The sequence below is a fragment of the Dendropsophus ebraccatus genome, chromosome 4 (assembly GCF_027789765.1).
Source record: "Dendropsophus ebraccatus isolate aDenEbr1 chromosome 4, aDenEbr1.pat, whole genome shotgun sequence".
Lineage (NCBI taxonomy): Eukaryota > Metazoa > Chordata > Amphibia > Anura > Hylidae > Dendropsophus > Dendropsophus ebraccatus.
Window position 1 is genome coordinate 151875816 of NC_091457.1, and position 23919 is coordinate 151899734.

At 43.9% G+C, this 23919-nt stretch overlaps 1 protein-coding gene across 3 annotated transcripts in view; it reads right to left on the minus strand.

Annotated features, from left to right (window-relative positions):
• The window catches only part of LOC138788993 (complement factor H-related protein 3-like), a 97286-nt gene extending 73641 nt beyond the window's left edge, over positions 1 to 23645 (minus strand). For 2 of the 3 annotated variants that reach the window (XM_069967468.1, XM_069967467.1), the window contains exons 1-5: positions 23497 to 23643; positions 18239 to 18421; positions 8740 to 8934; positions 6597 to 6779; positions 4647 to 4823 (exon numbers count right to left, since the gene is read on the minus strand). In XM_069967468.1, coding sequence (XP_069823569.1) covers positions 4647 to 4823; positions 6597 to 6779; positions 8740 to 8934; positions 18239 to 18421; positions 23497 to 23569 — 811 coding nt within the window. In that variant the 5' untranslated portion in view covers positions 23570 to 23643. Of the gene's footprint in view, positions 1 to 4646; positions 4824 to 6596; positions 6780 to 8739; positions 8935 to 18238; positions 18422 to 23496 lie in introns of all 3 variants that reach the window. The other variant, XM_069967470.1, reaches the window with a different exon arrangement.
• Between the last annotated feature and the right edge of the window lie 274 nt (positions 23646 to 23919).

Genomic DNA, 23919 nt, shown 5'->3' on the forward strand with positions numbered 1-23919 from the left:
CGCGGCGAAACCAAACTTGTTTATTTATTTACTTTTATTTATAACCTGGAAAAAGGGGGGTGATTTAGACTTTTATTAGGGGAGGGGGCTTTTTATTGACAACAACACTTTATTTTATTTTTTTTACACATATACTAGAAGCCCCCCTGGGGTTAGGGTTATTCCCCCTGGGTGACTTCTAGTATATACACTTTGATCTCTCATTGAGATCTTTGCTGTATAGATATACAGCAAAGATCAATGAGATCGGCACTCGTTTGCTTTCGGCTGCTGCAGCCGATAACAAACGAGTGCCGAGTCGGGGACGGCGCCATCTTTGAGCGGTCCCCGGCCGGCTTCAGAAACGGAGATTGCTCCTCCCGGGGAGCGATCTTCGCCACTAGACACCAGGGCACGGCTGAATCCGGTAATTGGATGCAGCTATCATGTTTGACAGCTGCATCTGATTACTGTATTAGTGGGCACGGCGAAAGCGGCATCCGGGACCGCCGCGGTTCGCCGCGCGGCCCCGCTCTGAACGCCCTTACCGGCAATAGGGCGTAAATATACACCCTTTGTCGTTAAGGGGTTAAACAATAGTCAAGGACAACACAAGTAAACACAAAATACAATTTGTAAATGAAGGTGTTCATTATTAAAGGAGAAAAAAATAATCCAAACCATCATGACCCTGTGTGAAAAAGTGATTGCCCCCCTTGTTAAAACATACTATAAGGCTATGTTCACACTACGTAAGTCTCCGGATGTAGCGCGTTCTGTGAATAAGTGGCCGGAGATTTACGTAGTTTGCGTACAATGGGAAGTAATCATGTATGGCTGCACAGTTCACACTACGTACGAAGTTACGCCAGGATCATACGCGGCGCCGTAAAAAATGAACCAGACCATTGTTTGAGGACAAAAATGCCGTAACTTACGCCCGTAGAGTAACATGCGGTCCTGTATGTAGTGGTTATTTCTTCATTTTTCCACTTTCAGATCGCTACGTGGGGCGCTCAGGAAGCGTAAGTAGACTGTGGGCATAAGTTCGCGGTCCGTACGTAGCCAGCCGCAACTTACGGAAATCCCCGGCCGGAGTTTAACACGTATATGTCCGGCCGCAAAAATATGCGGCAGGACATATACGTAGTGTGAACATAGCCTAACTGTGGTTTATCACACCTGAGTTCAATATCTCTAGCCACACCCAGGCCTGATTATTGCCACACCTGTTCTCAATCAAGACATCACTTAAATAGGAGCTGCCTGACACAGTAAAGTCCACCAAAAGATCCTTAAAAGCTACACATCATGCTGAGATCCAAAGAAATTCAGGAACAATTGAGAAAGAAAGTAATTGAGATCTATCAGTCTGAAAAGGGTTATAAAGCCATTTCCAAAGCTTTGGGAATCCAGCGAACCACAGTGAGAGCCATTATCCACAAATGGTGAAGACATGGAACAGTGGTAAACCTTCCCAAGAGTGGCCGGCCGCCCAAAATTACCCAAAGAGTGCAGCGACGACTCATCCAAGAGGTCACAAAAGACCCCACAACAACGTCCAAAGAACTGCAGGCCTCACTTGCCTCAGTTAAGGTCAGAGTTCATGCCTCCACCATCACAAAAAGACTGGGCAAAAATGGCCTGCATGGCAGAGTTCCCAAAATAAAACCACTGCTGAGCAAAAAGAACATTAAAGCTCGTTTCAATTTTTCAAAAACACATCTTGATGATCCCCAAGACTTTTGGGAAAACATTCTGTGGACCGATGAGACAAAAGTGGAACTCTTTGGAAGGTGTGTGTCCCATTACATCTGGCGTAAAAGGAACACTGCATTTCAGAAAATGAACATTGTACCAACAGTAAAATATGGTGGTGGTAGTTTGATGGTCTGGGGCTGTTTTGCTGCATCAGGACCTGGAAGACTTGCTGTGATAAATGGAACTATAAATTCTGCTGTTTACCAAAAGATCCTGAAGGAGAATGTCCAACCATCTGTTTGTGAACTCAAGCTGAAACGAACTTGGGTTCTGCAGCAGGACAATGATCCTAAACACACCAGCAAGTCCAGCACTGAATGGCTGAAGAAAAACAAAATGAAGACTTTGGAGTGGCCTAGCCAAAGTCCTGACCTGAATCCTATTGAGATGTTGTGGTATGACCTTAAAAAGGCCGTTCATGCTCGAAAACCCTCTAATGTAACTGCATTAGAACAATTCTGCAAAGATGAGTGGGCCAAAATTCCTCCAGAACGCTGTAAAAGACTCGCAAACGCTTGGTTGCAGTTGTTGCTGCTAAGGGTGGCCCAACCAGTTATTAGGTTTACGGGGCAATCACTTTTTCACACAGGGCCATGATGGTTTTGATTTTTTTTTTTTTTTACTTTAATAATAAACACTTTCATTTACAAATTGCATTTTGTGTTTACTTGTATTGTCCTTGACTATTGTTTAAATTGGTTTGATGTTCCGAAACACTTAAGTGTGACAAACATGCAAAAAAACAGGAAACGAGGAAGGGGGCAAACACTTTTTCACACCACTGTATATATACTTATTGATTTTTATTCGATGTGTAGGGGGGAACATTGCATGATGGCAACATCACTATACTAGATTTTTTCATTTGGGGGTGTCCTGGGATCCCATTTTTTGCATTTGTGTGGTCATAAGTGTCCTTCTTGTAACAAACTCTTTTCATGGGACATCGCACAGACCACAGTGTTGGTGCCTGTGTGAGTATGTGTTTTTGTTAGCTTTTGTTTGTATATATTCAATTGTGCGCTGGGATTTTTTTATTGTGTTGGGGATTTTTTTTAATTAAGTAGTGTGAACATAGTGTAATTGTCTATGCATGAATTTTAGCACTAGAACTTTATATATTATTTTATCCATGTGTGGCAAGTCCTGTTTTACCTCTTTAAAAAAAATGTAAGATGCATGGTGAGCACTATGCTATGTACTGTATGGGCCACATGTATCATCCGGCGGACGGATGATTTTTGGCGGAAAGTGCCGATTTGCGTATTATTTTATACGCAAATGGCCGATTTGCGAATAAAATAATCGCAAATCGGCACTTTCCGCCGAGTACGCCAGGGGGCGGAAAGGGGGCGGAAAGTAGGCGGGAAGTGGGCGGAACGGAGGGCGCGGACTCAGAGTCCGCGCGATTTATCATCCGTTCCGCCCAATTCTACGCCGAAAACCTACTCCAGTCCTCAGCTGGCGTAGGTTTTCGGCGGTGCGCACCGGCGCGCACAGGATTTATGTACAGGCAGTCCGCCTCTACATAAATCCCCGTACCGCCGGAGCTGCGGGGGCATTTTTAAGTCCGGCGTAAAAAACGCCGGACTTAATAAATGCCTCCCTCTGTGTTTGTCTGAGCAGACTGGCACCTACTTCCTCCAGTTGTATAACTTTGTAATGTGTGGTATTTTGTGAATAATTTCTTAGCGCAGCACTACCCCTTTAAGAGCCGTCTGGGTTTTGGTGCACTGTGCTATACATGTATGCTGCATGCTTTTATTATAGTATTATGAAGCAAGCTATGGAGTTTACTTCACTTACAGTCAATGATGGACATCAGAAATCACAATGATGTGTGGCAAAAAAACAGGTGAACAGAAAATCAAGCTATATTTGTCATTAAAGCGTATGTACCACCAGGTACATTCACCTTAATTTGACCCACGAATAGATCGGTGCCGGCGCGGGGAATCTGGTGCCGTAGTCCATTTGGCCCGGTTCCCGTTTATGGCGCCATCCTATCCATGGGTACCGGCCCAGGACTGAAGCACTAGAGGCAGGCCAGCCCGCCCCCAGGGGGAGGAAATCCCCCCCTCTATGACCCGGCTAGGTCACAATCAATGGAGCCGTGTCATAGAGGGGTGGGGAATTCCTCCCACTGGGGGCGGGCTGGCCTGCCTCCAGTGCTTCAGCCCTGGCCCAGTACCCCTGGATAGAATGGCACCATACACGGGAACAGGGCCGCGGTTTAAAAAAGTGGACCGCGGCATCGGCTTCTCTGCACCGATCTATCCATGGGTCATTTTATATATGTATAGTTTATGCATTTTCTGTATCTTAAAGGAGTACTCCGGCAATTTACTTTTCACGCTTAATTAACACACATTACAAAGTAATATAACTTTGTAATGCGCGTCAATAAGCTATCTGGCTACCCCCCAGGAGATTAAATAAAGTATACTTGCCAAATAACTGTCGACCCCGTCCACTTCTCCCGGGCGCCATCTGGGGTCGATGTCATCAGAGCAGGGGGTGTCTTCCACAGTAGTGAATGGGAGAGGAAAAGGCTGCTGGTGCACTAGTACACCAGCAGCCTTTTCATTGGCTGGAGCACATTACATGGCTTCCAACTTGCTTAGCCCTAATTGGCTGAGCAAGATGGAAGCCATGTGATGTGCTCCAGCCAATGCTACCATTCACTGCTCCGCAACCCGGAAGTGAGGGAGATTTGAAGATGGCAGCTGGAGGTGACGGGGACATGACCAGCGGGACATTCAAGTGGCAATCGTCACCGGAGGGATGGTGAATATATGAGCTGTTTGTATCTGTTTTTTTTTTTTTTTTTAATCGGTCCACCAGAGTACTCCTTTAAGTGAATTACTGCTGTTTTCAGTTTTTAAAAGACAGAAAATGTGACTTACGTATACAGCTAATCTTTTCAGACCATCCATCGCTGAGACACTGGGCAGTGCTACTAACTTTTCTCTTTTCAGTCATGTAACCCTTATTGCATTCATACTCCAAATATTCTGAAATCTCAAACTGATCTTGACGTGGAGTAATTTTTCCATTTGGGAGTTCAGGAGCCTGGCATGTTTCTAGGATCAAGAAGAAAACAAACTTAGTAGGAAACTAAATTGGTTACTGAGAAAGCTCACGAAAAGGGTATTAAATACAGTATTAGGCCATGTTCACACTGCGTATTGGACCGGCCATTCAGTGACCCCGCTGGGTCACGGAACGGCTGGTTTCTAAAAAAAATTATCCCGGCCGGTACTACAGTAGCGGCCGGATGATCTTTGTGATCGTACAGTTCTGATGCAGGCGCATCAGCGCGCACCCGCATCAGAACTTCCCACTGCACAGTATGAAGCAAGCGGACGGAGCCACTCGCTCCTCTGTGTGCACTGACATGGTTTTCTACGGCCGCTATTCAATGATTAGTGGCCGCAGAAAACTGACATGTCAGTTCTTTGCGACATTGCTTGGGATCCCGGCCGGAGTGTATACTATGGGGGACATGTATCAAGGCAAAACTGCGTACTTTTTTGCAAAAAGGGGCGATTTGCGAATATTTTATTTGCAAAACGGCCATTTGCAAATAAAATATTCGCAAATCGCCCCTTTCCGCCGGGGGGGGGGGGGGGGGGCGGGGAGGGTGTGTGGAGGGGGCGAACGGGGGGGCGCGGACTCGGAGTCCGCGCAATTTATCATTTTTAACACTAAAAGATATGCCGAAAACCTACTCCACCTTTCAGGTGGCGTAGGTTTTCGGCTGCGCGCGAAGACGCGCACAGGATTTATGTAGAGGCACTCGGCCTCTACATAAATCTCCGTAGCGCCGGAGATGCAGGGACATTTATAAGTCCAGCGTAAAAAACGTTGGACTTAATAAATGTCCCCCTATGTGTATACGCTCCGGCCGGGATCCCATAGAAAAACATGCAGGGTGTCTTGGCGTACAAAGTACAGCCATTGTTGCCGATTGCAACAACGGCCATACTTTTACACTGTGTGAACATAGCCTTAGGGCAAATAACTACACAACTACAATAGAAAATCGAAATATTGTATCTGAGAATGCAAAAAGCATCATGAACATAAGAATGTGGTTAAAAGAAAAAAAAAAAAATTAAACCAAAACAGTAGCCCTCTGTTAAAGAGGATACCTGCACTATTCTTTATCATTCAGTAAAAAAAGAGGTACTCCACACTAAATACACATATTGTTTTTGCTAATACATTGCTTGAATAAAGTTATATTACATTGTAATATAACTTTATTAAAATATATATTTTTTTTACATTTACACAATCACTTCCATTGACTGGCAGCAATAAGGGGCAACACCATCAACATTTATGTTGGGAACTGCAGGGCTGTCTTAGCCCTGCAATTTACAATTATCTGCTCTGTTAAGCACTGCCACACAGCGTTATACAGAGCAGGGTCCTGTTTCCCCTTGTGTACTGTATACTTTTAGTGCAGTGAGCGGTTATAGCAATCTCCGCTCTTTGTACAGAGGCTGCCACACACAGCGATCTTGTCGGGCAGCCTTCCTCAGGTACAGAGTATAAGAATATACAATACACAGGGGGAACAGGACCCTTCTCTTTATAACGTTGTGCATCAGCAGTTGGGCAGAGCAGAGGATCATGAACTACAGCACTCAGCTCTTTCCGGAGGCTCCATAGGAAAGAATAGAGCCGCAGGTTACATGCAGTAGCCCATATCTCCATTCTGCTGCATTCATTTATGTTTTGAAACTAAATTAAAAACTGCCACAAAAAAATAAAAATTAAATAAAATAAAACAAAATGCCGTGTGTGACACCACTTGAAGCATATTACATGTAATTAATAAAACTTACTAGAACAGTTGGCTGGAGTAAATTCTCCATTAGGAAGACATGTTATTTCTCCGCCATTCTCTCCATCTGGTGTTTGATAATTATATTTACACTTAAACGTTATTTTTTCTCCTTCCAGATATACGCTCTTTAGAGATATAGGTTCTGCATTTTCAACATATGCTTGTCTGTATGAACATTGTCCTAAAACAAATCACAACAAGTTTTTCCTTTTTACTTTCAGGTTACATGCTGGCCCTTGCGTCCCATCTATCCTCAGGTATAGTCAAACTTGGCAGATTCGAATTTCTTACACTGCAATCCAGGCACACCCTACAAATCCAACCTCATTCTGATACATGTATGGGATTTGTCAGCTACAGAAATGCTGGAAATAAATCTGTAAGATAGTTTGTCAATAACCTGCATTACCATGTAATAAAGTATTTAAACCTGCTTCCTTATTGATATGGCATCCTGGAATAAATGGCACTTAAAGGGGAACTATCAGCAGGTTAGACAAATCTAACCTGCTGATAGTCCTCTATTGCACAGGAGATGCCGAGGAAGAAGGTATATCTCTTACCTTTCTCCTTGGTGCTATTCCGGTGCAGTTGTTCGTGTGCTTCATTGCCCAGTAAGGCTGTTAGTAGCACTGCCCGCTCCTAAAGTGCTGATCTGGCCAACCCCTGGCCAGTCCGCTCCTTTGATTATAAATAGAGAGGTCGGGCCGGCCGAATGCAGTTCAGCACTATAGGGACGGGCGGTGCTCCTACTGCTCTTACCGGACTGTTGAGAAAACTACTAACTGTATTGGAACAGCGCCATACTATAACGTAAGACACATACCTTCCTCTTTGGTGTCTCCTGTGCAGTAGGGACATATGAGCAGGTTAGATTTGTATAACCTACTGATAGTTCCCCTTAAAAAATATAATAATAATAATAATAATAATAATAATAATAATAATAATAATATAAGGATGGGTTCACACTACGTTTTAGTTTCCATTAAAAGCATGCATACATAAAATGGATAGAAAAGAATAGATGCTGCTGTGGATGATGGGTGTCATACTGCAGATTCTATTACCCATTGGCTTACATTTTTAAATAAATAAATAAATGAATAAATTGATCACACAAAATGTCATAGATCACATTTTTCTGTGCATTAAAATTAAATGTACTGAAATGGAAGATTGGAAGAGTAAGATTGCTGTTACCTAGAATAGTATATATGAACATCTGAACGCCAAACAATATATCCAGCACTGTGTCAGCTACACAGAGACAAGCGTGGTCCAGTGTGGTGAGGCGTGCACTGTCCCAATAATTTTTCCTGTGCTGCTGACTTATCGAGAATTACAATTTAAAGTGAAACTATCACCCCAAAAATTCTCACTAAACTGATAGCGCTGTAGCATACTTTGCAGTAAAAGTTTTTATTCCATAACTTGCAAAGTTGTGTGCGGGTGTTTATTTACCCAAAAACTGAATTATTGCTACTTGGAGAGTATGAAGAAGACAGGGTCTGGGGTGCTTTATGCCTTCTACGGCTATGTGATGTAATATACGCCCCTTAAAACTGATGATCAAGCACTACACGGCTTAGATCCCTCCAATTGCAATGTATGGTGCATATGCAGTGAGCTGTTGAAGCTGTGACCTCTGTTCCTGCACTGACCAGGCAAGTCAAGGTCTATCGGTGCTGTCATTCTGATGGTGGAACAAAGGTGGGAGACAGAGGCCCTGCTTGTGCATTACAACACAGCCAAATCCCGGAATGGGCTATAAACAGAGAACAGGTAAGAAAGGAAAGACTGAGATTTCTCCTCTTTTCAAATCCATTCCTGGTTTTGGCTTAAAAAAAAAAAAAAAAAATAATAATATTCTGTTGTTGTAATAGGGCCCTAAGACATGGAGTACCCTTGGTCTCACCTCCTTAACACTACCCGGTGCCAGATTAAAAAATAATACATTTTATTTCAGCAAAATAAAGATACACACACGCACGCACGCACACACACACACACACACACACACACACAGCTTTATAAGGTATGGAATGAAAGGTTTTACACTACAGCTCAGTGACACATTTGCTTTAGGGAATAAATACTATTTGTTTTCTGGGAGATTTTTTAACTGGTTAGATTCTTACGTGTGCATTTTGGTTCAGGATCCCATCCAAGGTTAGTACACTTGATCCTTCCCCATGTGGTTCGTCCCCAATATGACTTATAATGTGACACATAATTTGTATTACACCAATAGTCTATAGATCTTCCAGGTTCTATTGGAAAGTTGTAATTGTAGGTATTTCCATTTTTTATGTCAGGTCTGTCACATTTTTTATCTGTGGAAACAAAGCAAAAGAAAAAAAATGTACAGGAATTAATTTTAAAAAAGTTTTAACAAGGTCCTAAGACTAAAAATCTCCTAGGAAACCATGGTGTGGATAACACAGCACTACAGCACTTCCTTATAACATTTTCAGATATTCGGTTGTTAAAATACATCTTTCCCAGAATAACATGTTCTCTTATAATATGTTTTAATATTTGAAATATATACCTATATATATATTGTGGACATGTCACTGGAGATGTGTTCGAGGGGGTGTACATCTCACCTAGGTTACTTCATAGTATGAGATGGTAAGTCCAGGAGGCATCTGTTGCTCAGCAGTGTTATGCTGCTGAGCTATTATTTACTGTTGCCGGGCCTGGATTTACATGGAATGGCAGGTAGGTTTTGGTAGTGGGACTTGCCATTCCCTCCCCCCGATCCAGGTCAGGTGTTGGGATCAGGTGAGCTCTGACCCTAATGAGCCTGAGAAGGTAAAAGCTCTCACAGTGTGCAGATGGTCGCTCTCAGCCAGGAGTGATCAGCCTATGTGTTTGGTGGAAGCTGCGAATGCAGCCACGGCTGGAGCTTATACATACCCTGCGGTATCCAGGCGAAAGACGCTGTGTTATAGTGACAGATAGGTGAGAAGACCTGTTAGTAAGCGCCCAGACGGGCAAGGATCTTTTTGTTTGTTTTGTTCTGTAAAGCACGGTGTTGCTGTATTTCTGTTTACTGGACTGTTTATGCTGCAAATAAACGCCAAGTTGATCTTTTATAAGTCCAAGCCTGATGTGAACTGTGTCCAAACACACCATCCCCCGGGAAGATCCCTACAATATATATATATATATATATATATATATATATATATATATATATATAATATAATATAGTGGTGCCTTGGATTACGAGCATAAATCGTTCCAGGACTGCGCTTGTAATCCAAATCCACTCTTATAACAGAGCAAATTTTCCCATAAAAATCATTGATATGCATACAATTGGTTCCACACCCCAAAAATGATTTACTATTCTGAATAACATGTAAAACAGATGAAACAAACATTCTGAAACAGCAGAATATGTGATATTATAAGTTACTGTACAGTAATGGAGAGGATGGGAAACACAAGGGCTGACAGTGACTACAGGGAGCATGAAGGAATGAGCAGGACAGATGTGGGCACATACATGCAGCGCTCTCTGTCCGGGGAGAGAGGGGTTACAGCTATGGAGAGATTACCTCCACAGTCCTGTCCCCTGATGCAAGCCCCAGCCTGAAGTGGATCTGCTATGATTTGGAGGGTGAGGGAGACTTCCTGGGTCAGAGTACAGGGCTGTAGACCCCGCTATGTAGTTCCCCCGGGGAAAACCCCAAATACTGCTGTCCGGTACAATGGCCCTTGATGGTGATGTGGTGCAGGTAGACCAGGACAACAAGGAGACAAGGAGGGAGGCAGTATAACAATAACTCCTTTACTGTAGGACTTGCAGGTGGTTTTACAGTCCTTTGGCATACAGCGGTGACTACTGGCGGCTTTGACTGGGTTACTGCGCTTGTGGAGAGTCTGGTGGTGTGTGGAGAGATGATCTGCCTCAGATCCTGGTCTGTCCGTATGTGTGGGACGCTGGTGGGCACTGTGATCCTGTGGACCTCTTCCCCAATGTCTCTTGAGTCTGTTATCCCTCCCAGTCTGCTAGGGAGCTTCCTGCTTTGGTTACTGGGCCGGGCCTTAGGCCACAACCTGCGGGTCCTAGAGGTATCCAGGGGTCCTAGTAAAGCTTACCCCCGAATTTCAGGAAGATGGGTGTAGAGGCCTAAGTTATCTCTGCTACCCAGTACGCTCAAGTCCTTTTGCTTAAGGGTCCTACCCTTAGGATTCCCACTGACTGTAGAGAAATAACTTGTATCTCTGCAAATACTCCTGAATAACTCTCTCTTTTCCACTCTCCTTCTGTTCAGTTTCTCCTCCTTTATCTCCTTCCCCTTTTTTAGTGACAGGCAGGCTTGACTGGCCTGCTTGCAGAACAACCACTAGCTGCACTATGCAGTGACTGTACACACTGAGCACTGAGCTCTGACTGACTTGCCAGTGACTGCACACTGACTGAACTGAACACTACTTCCTGTCACAGCTAGGTTTTGTGAGGAGACTGCTCCTCCCTCTTTCTAGAAACTTTCTAAGCTTATAACACTACCTAAGCAGTTCCCACTAAGGACAGTAGGTATCATTGTTTTGTGTGGTGTGCAGTGAAAAGCATGTAACCCATTCTCTGCCTGCCAATTACACTGGTCTCAAGACACTGGTCTCAAGACTTATATTACCAATAATATTATCACCATACATATTACTGCCATACTGTTACTAACCAAATCCTGTTTACTGAGACCAATATTGCCAATATTACCAGTACACAAGGGGAAATATAACCACCACACCACACCATCACCACCATATTGTTACTGACCAAATCCAGTATACTAAATCCAATAAAACCCAGTACCAGATAACAAGTAACAAATAATTCCACCACATGCTGACTAATACCACCACAAACAAACTAACACCCAGCTGCTACTGACTAACACCACCACATACTGACTAACACCACCACATACTGACTAACACCACCGCTGCTACTGACTAACACCACCACATACTGACTAATAACACCACATACTGATTAACACCACCGCTGCTATTGATTAACACCACCACATACTGACTAACACCACCACTGCAACTGAATAAAATACTCTGTACATAGACCAATATCACTTTATACAGTCATATAGAGGTGGATGCACTGTACACAGGATCTATACACCACATAAATTACAGTGCAGTTATATCAAGTGACGCACAGGGGATGTCTTCTCTGATTGGAGTTCTTCCCTTTTCCTCTTCTCCATCTGTCCTGGGCCATTATGAGAACTTCTTCGAGCCACGAATCCACAGAATCTTCCAGACAGACATATTAGGTTTCTCACACTGACACCATCCTCATCTCTCTACACACTGCACATCTGTACTGTTCCCTTTATACCCTCATTTTTTTAGGTAGCCCTGGCACTATGTGACCCCCCCTTACAGTACATGCCCCCCTCTGTGCATTCCCTATTGTATACACCCCCGTGTAGTCCACCTTTATAGATGGCCACCCAATGTTTCCCCCTTATACAGTAGATGGCCCCCCTGTGTTGTCCCTCCTATACATGCCCCCCCATGTTATCCCCAATATAGATGCCCCCCCCCATTTTATCCCCCTTACAGATGCCCCCCATGTTGTCCCCTCCTTCTGCCCCTTCATCACCATACTACTACCCCTTTCATCCTCCTGCCCCTCCATCATCATACTACTACTCCTTTCATCCTCCTGCCCCTCCATCATCATACTACTACCCCTTCATCCTCCTGCCCTTTCATCATCACACCACTACACTCTTCATCGTCCTCTTGTTCCTTCATCATCATCATACCACTACACCCCTCATCATCCTCTTGTTCCTTTATCATCATACCAATACACCCCTCATCATCCTCTTGTTCCTTCATCATCATACCACTACACCCCCTATCATCCTCTTGTTCCGTCAGTATACCACTACACCCCTCATCATCCTCTTGTTCCTTCATCATACCACTACACCCCTCATCACCTCTTGTTTCATCATCATACTACTACATCCCATAATCCTCTTGTTCTCTCATCATCATACCACTACACCCCTCATCATCCTCTTGTTCCCTCATCATACCACTACACCCCCCATCATACTCTTGTTCCCTCATCATCATACCACTACACCCCCCATCATACTCTTGTTCCTTCATCATCATACCACTACACCCCCATCATCCTCTTGTTCCATCATCATACCACTACACCCCCATCATCCTCTTGTTCCATCATCATACCACTACACCCCCCATCATACCACTACACATACCACATAATGCCCTTTAAAACAAAAAAAAATCTATACTCACCTGTATGGTTTCTCTAGTCTTCTAGTCAGGCGCGCTGGCGGGCTTCCTGCAACAGGGTGCGGGGCTTCCCGGGACCTGTTTTTGCCCACGAGATGCTTTCAGCCCCGCAAGTCAGTGGGGGGCCCGTCCCAGCCTGCCTCTTGTGATCGCAGGCAAAACATTGCTTGCGGTCACAAGAGGGAGTGGGAGGGGAGCAGTACAGCGGCAAGGGGGGGCTCGCGGGCCCTCCCTTGGTAGCGGCCTGGTCGCAGTGGCGACCGTTGCAACCGCGGTAGCTACGCCACTGTATACAGGTATAATAAAACTCCCACCCTGTCTACCTCCCTTCCCACAGAACTGCTAGTTCCCCACCCAAAGCTGTTGCAGAACATCTCATTTTTCTGCAGACTATTGCAAAGTGAGATTGCAGCACCTGCTGTGTTTATTCCTGGTCTGCTCTTTTTGTATTTTCATTTACACAAGGCAGCATGCTGCAAACACCCTCAGTGTCCCAGAGTTCATTTTATGTGTCTGGGCCAAGGATGGCACCTGTGTGTTAGTAGGATGATGTTTATTTAAAGGGGTTGTCCAGCAGTCTAGCTTTTTTTTAAATTATACTACTACTACACATCTATATAAAACAATAAACATGTTATGCTTACCTGTTCATGCTACCTTCTTCTCTGGTGTGCTCAGCTGACTGCAAAGCTTCCACTTCCAAGACAAACTCGTCTCGGGAGTAATGGCCCGTTTAGCCTATCACTGGCTACAGGGCTGTCTCTTCTCAGTCAGTGATATTGTTTTATAGAGAGGGGCAGGAGGATATTTAAAAAGGCAGACTGCTGGACAACCCCTTTAAGGTAATAAAATGTGTTTCTGTTAGTATTCTATGTATTCTCTGTATTAGTCTAACTGGGAGTCAGAGAATGGCTCACAGATAGAGATGAACAAACCATCCGAAGTAGAATGCTTGGCTTTTGATTACTGGTGGCTAAAGAAGTTAGATGCAGCCCTAGGGAGACCTGAAAGACATCGATACAGCCTATTGCCTATGGCTGCATCCATGTTTTTCAGCCATCTGTAATCAAATGCTAAGCATTCGGGTTAAGGGAAATCTAAGAATTCTCAAAGTTTGCCCATCTCTAGCGATCTCTGCCCCTTGCCCCCTAGGGGGACTTATAAACAATAAACAATAAAATATATATATATTTTTTTTTTAAACTCCCACAATTAAAGTTTAACCCCCTCCCCTTTCACATAAAAATAGACATGCAATAACCTGGGGTTTCTAGGTGTTGGGTGTACCGACAAGGACTTGTCATGTGGCCAGGGGTCATATGGCCACCTCCTGGTAAAGTAACACATGACAAAAAAATAGAACAGGTTTAGGTGTGAGGATTGAGTAATCCCAAAGTCCAAGTTCTTAAACAAGTAAACCCTTTACTAAAGGCTTCAGTGCAAAATACAAAAATATAGCACAGTGGTCCCTCAACATGCAATATTAGTTGGTTCCAGGATGACCATTGTATGTTGAAACCCTTCTATGTTGAGACCAAAACTCTATGGAAAATTGGTAATTGGTTCTTAATCCCCAAAAATAAGAAGAAATGAAAATGTTAAGGAGAATAACCAGCTACCTAATATGGATATATATCAAGTCCTTAAATACAACAGTCAGGAAGAGCTGCAAGGGACTCTAAATTACTTTCTATGTAGAGGACTGGACCATTTTCAAGTCCTGCAAAGCTCACGCAGGGTCTCAGAAAAATAAAATGAAGCCGTCCTCACCTGGTGTCCAAAGGAGAAACTCATCCTGGCCCAGGTAAAGAGCAGTACAGGAGATACCAGACAGCCAACCAGTGCATGCACTTCACTAATATGGGGATTTTACCAGTAAAATGGCCACTTTCATTGTTCGATCACCTAGTTTTTTAAATTTCCGCAGATCTGGACTGTCTGTAGCATTGTACAGTATGTTGAGTCTGGTCTCAAGTTACGATGGTCCAAAAAGTAACATTGTATGTTAAAAATATTGTATCTTGAGGCCATTGTAAGTTGAGGGATCACTGTACTTGGCATTAAGGTAAAATAGTCAAACAATAGTCCTTCTCCTGGTGGACAACATTTGAACTGGGCACTCAAGGTATATAGGTATAGGCCAGGCTGTCTCTGTGTACTTTAACTTAGCTTGTAGGTTAAGTGAAGGTTTGGTTAGGCTTGACTTTGGAGAAGGTTAGGGGGCTACTGAGGGGCCTTGCCTAATTAGTAGCAGAACTTTGTCAGGGTGACTTGGCTTTAAGAGATCTTGATATAAGAAACTCATACTACATGGTTGAGAAGAGATACCGCTTCCTGTCAGAAAGATCACCGGTGTGTTCTGGTAGCTCAAGCCCCAGGTTGAACAGGGCATAGCTAGCCACTCAAGGTTTCCTAAGATGGTCGAGCAAAGATGAGTGAATGTTCTGACCCTGGATGGTAGTTACCCCACCCTGCATAGTAAGCTTGTAAGGATCTCTTGTAAGCTTGTAAGAATCATATAGTTCCTGTCAGGGTAACTGGCCTCCGGGCAAGGCCTTGGAGTAAATTTCAGCAGAAACATCACTCTTGTGTACTCTCTCTCTAGGAATACTGACTAGAAGACCCCACCCCAGAATTGGGACTTTTCTCCCATTGGTGGGAAAGCTTCTGAACCAACTAAACCCTAAAGACAGAGCAGGTGCCATCTCTTTAAGAACAACTTTGGTGCCAGATCTTTAAGAGGAACTATGGTGCATGCTCTTTAAGAGTGACTTGGATGTTGGCCCTTTAAGACCTAATTCGGTACCTGGCCCTTTAAGAGCGACTTTGATACCCACTCTTTAACAGTGATATCCGCAGAAGCCTCATAACTTTAAAGACAACTGCTCGGTTACCATGACAATTATGTGGAAAATATGTGAGCGAAAGAAAATCGTTAAGAATCTTCCATCTTCAATTGGCCAATAGTGGACATGTGACTGCGTGAATGTTTTTAGAAATTCACTGACAAGACCTTAGAGTTTCTATTGGCTGCCACATTTCAGCTATTTGCATATGTGCTGTGATTGGCTGTTAATGCTCTACTGTGTGGGTATTATTTCCTATGGGCCTTAATTTCCTATGGGAAATTTGGGTTGTTTAATGTAAATTTCTTAAAAACAATGGGGGAGATTTATCAAACACGGTGTAAAGTAAAACTGGCTCAGTTGCCCCTAGCAACCAATCAGATTCCGCCTTACATTCCTTACAGACTCTTTGGAAAATGAAAGGTGGAATCTGATTGGTTGCTAGGGGCAACGGAGCCAGTTTCACTTTACACCATGTTTGATAAATCTCCCCCAACAAATCCAATCAAAATGAAATGAATACTTAGCACACTTGTCACTGCCGAGGGCTTTAAAACGCAGTTTGAACGGGGTCTGTGTGCTATGAGGTTTGGGCTGTATTAACCCCTTAAGGACTGGGCTAATTTTTGTTTTTGCAATTTCGTTTTTTCCTCCTTGTGCTTAAAAAGCCATAGCACTTGCATTTTTACACCTACAGAACCACGTGAGACCTTATTTTTTGCGTCACTAATTGTAATTTGCAATGACAGGCTGAACTTTTCCATAAAATATGCTGCAAAACTAGAAAAAAATTATATGCGCAGTGAAATTGAAAAAAAAAAAAAACGCAATTGCTCCATTCCCAGGCTTATAGTGATTTTATCCTTTGGTCTATGGGGCTGTGTGAGGTGTCATTTTTTGCGCCATGACGTGTTCTTTCTATCGGTACCTTGATTGCGCATGTGCGACTTTTTTTAATTGCTTTTTATTACAATTTTTCTGGATTTAATGCAACCAAAAATACGCAATTTTGCACTTTGGGATTTTTTTTGCGCTGACTTTTATTAGGGGAGGGGATTTTTTTTATTAAAAAAAACAAACACTTTTTTTTATTTTCACTTACAGCAATTAGAATCCCCCTGGGGGACTTCTATATACACAGCACTGATCTCCCAATGAGATCAATGCTGTGTATATAACAGAGCAATGATTTATCAGATCAATACTCTATTATAATGGTCTGCTGCAGACCATCTGAATAGAATGCCATGCCGGGAACAGCGTCGGAGCGACGCTGAGCCCCGGCCGGCTCAGTACAAGTGATCTCCCCTCCGCGATTGCATCGCGGAGGGGAGATCTCCCGCTAGACACCAGGGACAGGGGGCACAGCTGCTATTAAAATGCAGCTGTCAGCATTGACAGCTGCATTTGAATAGTTAATTAGCCAGCCGAGGCGATCGGCCCACGCCGGCTAATAGCCGCAGTCCCTGGCTGCACATAGCAACCGGGGATTGTGGGCTGCAGAGAGGGCTCACGCCGGGAGCCCTCTCTGTTTACCTTTAACGGCCGCATGACGGGTATAGTCATCATGTGTCGTTAAGGGGTTAATAGCAGAAAGAAGAAGTGGAAGAAGAAAAAGGACGGAAAGAAGAAAGGAAGAAGCGGCACTGTCGATTCCCAATCTGAAAGTATGGGTATCCTTGATAACTTCCCAACTCGTGACAGAAATGCATGTGACCTCTATTGTAATCCAATTGTATTTGTATTGTAATGTGCATTTCCGTCTCACGTGCTACGTTAAAGGGGTAGTGTGGCACTAAGAAATTATTCACAGAATAACACACATTACAAAGTTATACAACTTTATAATGTATGTTATGTCTGTGAATCACCCCCTTCCCTGTGTCCCCCCACCCCCGCACGTGTACCCGGAAGTGTTGGTGCATTATACATTACCTGATCTGTGTCGCGCCCGTCCGCCATCTTGTGCCGCAACGTCATCTTCGGGCGACCGTTCTCCGATCTTCCCGAATGCCGTCCGCCCTCTGCCGCGTCATCAGATGCTCAGCCGCGATTGGCTGAGCATAACTGTGCTTAGCCAATCGCGGCTGAGCGGCTGATGACGCGGCGAAGAAGACGTCACAGACTGAAGATCGGAGACGGAGGTCGGCACGTGACAGGTATGTATAGCGCACCACACTTCCGGGTACACGGGTGGGGGTGGTGTGACATGGGAAGGGGGCCATTCACAGACATAACATACATTACAAAGTTGTATAACTTTTTAATGTGTGTTATTCTGTGAATAATTCTTTACCGCCGCACTACCCCTTTAACAAGGACGCCTGAACTTAAGAGTCGATGCCACTAGTCCGGCAGCGTCTGACAGGTACCCTTTAAAAATGAATGACAAATATGTTGTTCCATAATTTTTTTTATATATATATTTTCACTCAAAAAAAAAAAATAAGCAATTTAGAAAATTTAGAAAGATTACCTTTGCATTGGCCTTTAGCAATATGAAACCATGTGCCTTCTATACAGGCCATTTTAATGGGTCCATCCTGGGTGAATCCTGGGGGACAGGCAAGATTCGCTACTTTACCATGTGGGTAAGTGTCATCATTCCATTCACCTTGTAACTGAGCTCCTTCTATAGGCTCAGGCTTTGGGCAGCGATCTACAAAATGAGAAAATGGACATTAAATAAAGTTATTAATCTATACAATAAAAATGAATGTCTCTCCGTCTGTCCTCTATTCGAACGCCTGAACCATTTGACCCTAAATTTGTCAGGCAGATACATTGGGTGCCCGGGAAGGTTAGAGCGAAGGTCCCGTCCTTCCCACATGTACAGGAGGGGAGGGGAATGGGGAGGAGCGCCCCATAGAGATGACTGGGAGAATCTCCACACTGCACACACAGGTGACATAATTAGTGCTGCGCTCCCCAGCAGCAGGAGCATAACTACCACTGTAACAGCCATAGCAGTTGCTATGGGGCCCCTGCATTAGGGGGCCCTGTTGTCTGCTCCTGCAATACACTGGGCTCCCTGAGCAGTCATCATTTCCTGCATCAGGTGGCCAAGCGGACCTCCCAAGTTCTGCAAATGTCCCTTTAACTGCAAGCACTCCTGACGAGCCTTTGCAGTTAGGACTCGACTTGACGGCTTAGTGGTCAGTTGGAAACGGGGGCCCCAATCAAAAATTTGCTATGGTGCTCAGCCATTTCAAGTTATGCCCCTGTCCAGCAGTAATGGCAGTTGGAAACCTTAGCAACCAATAGGATTATTACTCTCATTTTCAAAGGGAGCAGGAATCTGATGGGTAGCTAGGGGCGGCTGCCTCATAACAGATCCAATACAAGTATATAGGAACCCCCTGAACTATACAGTGCAGTTATACAGGACCCCCACACCCCCACACACCCAGTGCAGTTATACAGGACCTCCACTAATGCTACACTACAGGTATACACATACCTCCAAACTTTTGCTGGGAGGAAAGACGTACATTTGCTGCAAAGTGCCACGCCCCCCTATAGCCGCATCACCTATTACCCCATGTAGTATGCCCCCCCCCCATATGAGCAGTTATGACTTTAGGTAGTATGTAGTATTCAGGCAACTCTGTGCCCCCATATAGTATAGGAGGCCTTCTGTTCATCCATATAATAGTTAGGCCCCTGAAGCTTTCTAGTTAATCCTCCCTGTAGGTAATTCCCCTGATGTGTCCAGCTGTGCTCCCTTTGTAAAAAAAGCATACAGTACATACTCACCTGGCTTCTGCCCAGTCCCTCACTCCTCTTCCTTTAAACACTGCCAGTGAGCCTGAGAGTTTGGGGAGACAGCTTCTGTTTAACCCCGTATATACTGCAGTGTGTAAGTGATATAAACTTCACTTACATGCTGCAACACAAAAATGAGTAAGAACAGGACACAAGAAGAGGTCTGCTTCACTGATCGTGCACTTATGACCCCTGACCTCTACACAAGCTCGGAGCTCCTCACATTGGGCAGCTGGAGAACAGAGGTCAGGGGTTATCAGTGTACAAGCAGTGAAGCAGACCTTAACCCTTTTTTGTGCTGCAGCATGTAAGTGAAGTTTGTGTCACTTTCACACTGCAGTACATAAGTGGTTAAAGCAGTCTGGCAGGCTCTGGAATGGTGGCTCCTGCAGAAAGCCTGTGGCTCTTACCTTCCTTGTGTGTCCTGGGGGCTTTAGGTACATTGTAGTGCAGGAGTCAGGCAGCACTGAGACACTGCCTGCCTGTGTGTGGGGGGATTGTGCCAGCTGACAGCAGAGGTGCTGCAGAGGACAGATGGCGCTGTGGAGCTAAAGGAGCAGACAGGCACTGCCGCGTTTGAAGCGGGGTGGGGGTAGCTATCAGTTCAGAGCCAGAGTGGCCAGTCGGTGTCACTGTGTGCGCTCACTAGCGCTCACAGTGAAAGGGTCCTAGTTAGCACCTGGCAGCCGGAGCTGCCGGGGCGGGGACAGGGGCTGGGGGACAGCAGGACACATGGGGGCCGTCCTGGGACGGCAGGATGGTTGGGAGGTATAGGTATAAAGGACCCCCCAAACTCTACAGTACAGGTATACAGGATCCCCCAACTCTACACTACATGTATACAGGACCCCCAAGCTATACACTACAGGTATAAAGCACCTCCACCAACTATATACTACAGGTATACAGGACCTCGAACTATACAGTATAGGTATACAGGAAACCCCAAACTCAACACTACAGGTATAGAGGAGCTACACCAACTATATAATACAGGTATACGGGCCCCCCCAGAAATATATACTACAGGTATACAGGATGCCCCAACAAAGCAGCACAGGCATATAGGAACCCCCCAACTATACATTACAGCTATACAGGAACCCCCCCCCCCCCAACTACAGGTATACAGGACAACCCAACTATATACTACATGTATACATGACCCCTCCAACTATACACTTCAGGTGTGCAGAACCCCTCTGACTATACACTACAGGTATACAGGACCTCCACCAACTATATATTACAGGTATATGGAAATTTCACTGATAACTGAGATAAAACAATGCCTTTTAGACAAATGCAGTTTCCTTTTAAAGGGGGATTCCGGGCTGGGGGCCTTTTTTGCCTATGGCCGGGGAGGAGGTGGATGAGGACAATGACGTCCCCTTAAGTTCCCGGTAGAGATGAGCGAACCGGCCAAGGTTCGGGTTCGTGGGAACCTGAACTCTTGGCTTCTGATTTCTGCTGTCTGCCTGCTAAGTGGAGAGGGTGGATACAGCCTGAGGACCGCCTGGAAAACTGGGATACAGCCATAGCCATAGGCTGCATCCCAGTATTCTAAGCGGTCCTCAGGCTGTATCCACCCTCTCCACGGAGGGGGCAGACAGCAGGAATCAGAAGCCGAGAGTTCAGGTTCATACAAACCCGAATCTCGGCCGGTTCGCTCATCTCTGCTCCCCGGTTTCAGCGCTATGTCCCGGAGCACGCTGCTCCGTTCCACGCTGCCTGGTCTCTGATGTGGGCTTGAGACGTCATTGCCCCCATCGACCTCTTCCCCAGCCATAGGCAAAAAAGCCCCCTAGCCCAGAGTACCCCTTTAAGCATAATTTGCAATGACAATAAACAAGGCCCAAGGCCGAGCACTGCAGGTGGCAGCATAAATCTGGATTCTGCTTAATTTCCGCATGGATTCTACTTAATTTCCGCATGGATCAGGTAAAAATCTTTATATCTATGCACCTGGCAATAACACTGCAAATGTTGTATATAGCCAGGCTGTATATTACACTGCCAATGTTGTATATAACAAGGCACTGTATAACACTGCCAATGTTGTATATAAATAGGGTGTCTTTAGTTTATTTTTAGCTTTTAGTTTATTTCTAATGTGCATAAGTTAGTTAAACAGTGCAGAACGGTCTGAGCATATAGGGCTCCTGCTGATTTCCCTTAAACAAAAAAAATCTAGGGCATAGATTGGCCTCCTAGGCGCACTGAAACATTATAACTGGATAGCGCTGGGTACAATATATTTTATATACAATTATTATTTTGTTTATTTTTATTTATTTTTCTTCAACTAACCTTGTATAAGAAGTGTATAAATGGGAGATGGAGTACCCAGTCCCTTAGAAGAAATAGTTAGACGTTATTAACTGTAATTTGTTTTTTGGTATCAATTTTGGCATCATAATCTGTTCTTTCCATCGGTACCTTGATTGCATATATGCAACTTTTTGATCACTTTTTATCACACTTTTTCTGGATTAAATGCAACCAAAAATGAAAAATTTTGCACTTTGAATTTTTTTTTTTGCACTGACGCCGTTTACCCTCCAAGATCAGGGATGTCTGCTGACAGCTGCATTTAATTTCCTCATTATCCAGTACGGCGACGGGACTGCGCAAGCTAATAGACGCGCTCCCCGGCTGCTGATAGCTGCCGGGATTGGTGCTGTTCAAAGTGGGGTCCTGGCTCAACCCCTCTCTGAACCCCCTTTTACGAGGTACGTCATGGAGTCGTAAAGGTTAAAAACTGTTTTGCTGGACACATTCACTTTAGACTCATTTACTAATAGTTGTTAATAAATAAATGTGCATGTTTTCTATTTCTTTAAATTACATCCGATCAGTATGGATAAATAGATTAGACCAGGGAAAGATTCTACTTCTTTAGATTTATAATGTTTTAAATATACCATGCGTGGACTTGCTTAGTGTATCAGGGCTGTATTAGTATTATAGAAGTTGTAGATTAGATTATAACAGACTAGAGCAGTTACAATCATCGTATAACCATGCTTGTTGTAACCTTGTGCACAGCACTGTTGTGCATTTCTGTGGACTACAACTATCCTGCAAAGTTGTTAGCATAGCTATTTCATTTTAGAAGTCTGTATAAATCCCCTGCCCTAAAGGGGTATTCCTGCAATTTGAAATTATCCCCTATTTATAGGGAGCTAAATATATTGTCAGATGCAGTTTCATAGAGAATTAATAGAATGTTTACACAATGTAAACAGAGAGCTAACCTCTTCAATAAAATATGGGATGCCACCTCTGTTTAACCAATGACACACAACAAAAAACAGAAAACACACAAATAGGTGCACCCACAAGTTATCAAAAAATATAAATTTTATTCAACGTTAATTAACGTTGAATAAAATGTATATTTTTTGATAACTTGTGGGTGGACCAATTTGTGTGTTTTCTGTTTTTTGGTTGAATAAATAGAATGTTCTCCTTTTATTGTGCAGGTAATTTCTTTTCTGTTTTGCTAATAGACAGGGAGTCCCAGAGTTTGCCACCCAATGATCACCTAGTTGAACATTGAACACATTGAACACAATGGGACTTTGCTCTGTACATATTTTACGGGAGGAATTTCAAGCTGAATTTCAAGCTGAATTTCAAGCTGAATTCCTCGCCTTTTCCTCAGTGTGCACATACCCTTTGACCTACTTGTATCCCGAGTTTGTTTGGGTTAAAAATGTACAGTCTAGGGCTATGTTCCTACAACTTTTTTTTGACCGTTTTGCAGCAGCTTTTTTTTTTTTTTTTTTATGTCCTTCATTTTGGCGCAAAAATTAAGCTGTTTTATGCAAATTGTGGTCGGGATTTGCATAAAAGTCTTAGCTTGGCACCAAGATAAAAAGGCCACAAAACGGCCAAAAAAGGACGTTGTAGGAACACTGCCATAACCTGTTACATGAACACATCATAAGATAAATGATATCTCACCATTCTCCGGCTGTGGAGCTGCACAACAGGACATTGCAGATATCAGCAGGAAGACGAGTCCTGATGGAGACATTCTGATATATCCAGAGCAGAGACTTCTCCAGCTTCTTGCTTCTCTCTCCGATACTGAGCTACAATGGAGACAATATTCCTGTTATATTACTGGAACTGTTGAATTCTTACCGTAACTGATGTTGCAAGAGTAGAAAAGTCCATAGGTTGCCTAATATTTGTGTTGATATAATCTGATCAGTCTGAACATATTTATTTTCAAGTAAAGGTCAAGTAAATGTTTGCTTTGTGTTGTATAGGACTAAAATCTACACAAACAAAACCAAAGCTAAAGAGGTAGAGAATGTGCCAAACTAATATAATAGGCAGTGAAAACATTTTATTTCCTGTTCCTTGTACAGCATTTACATA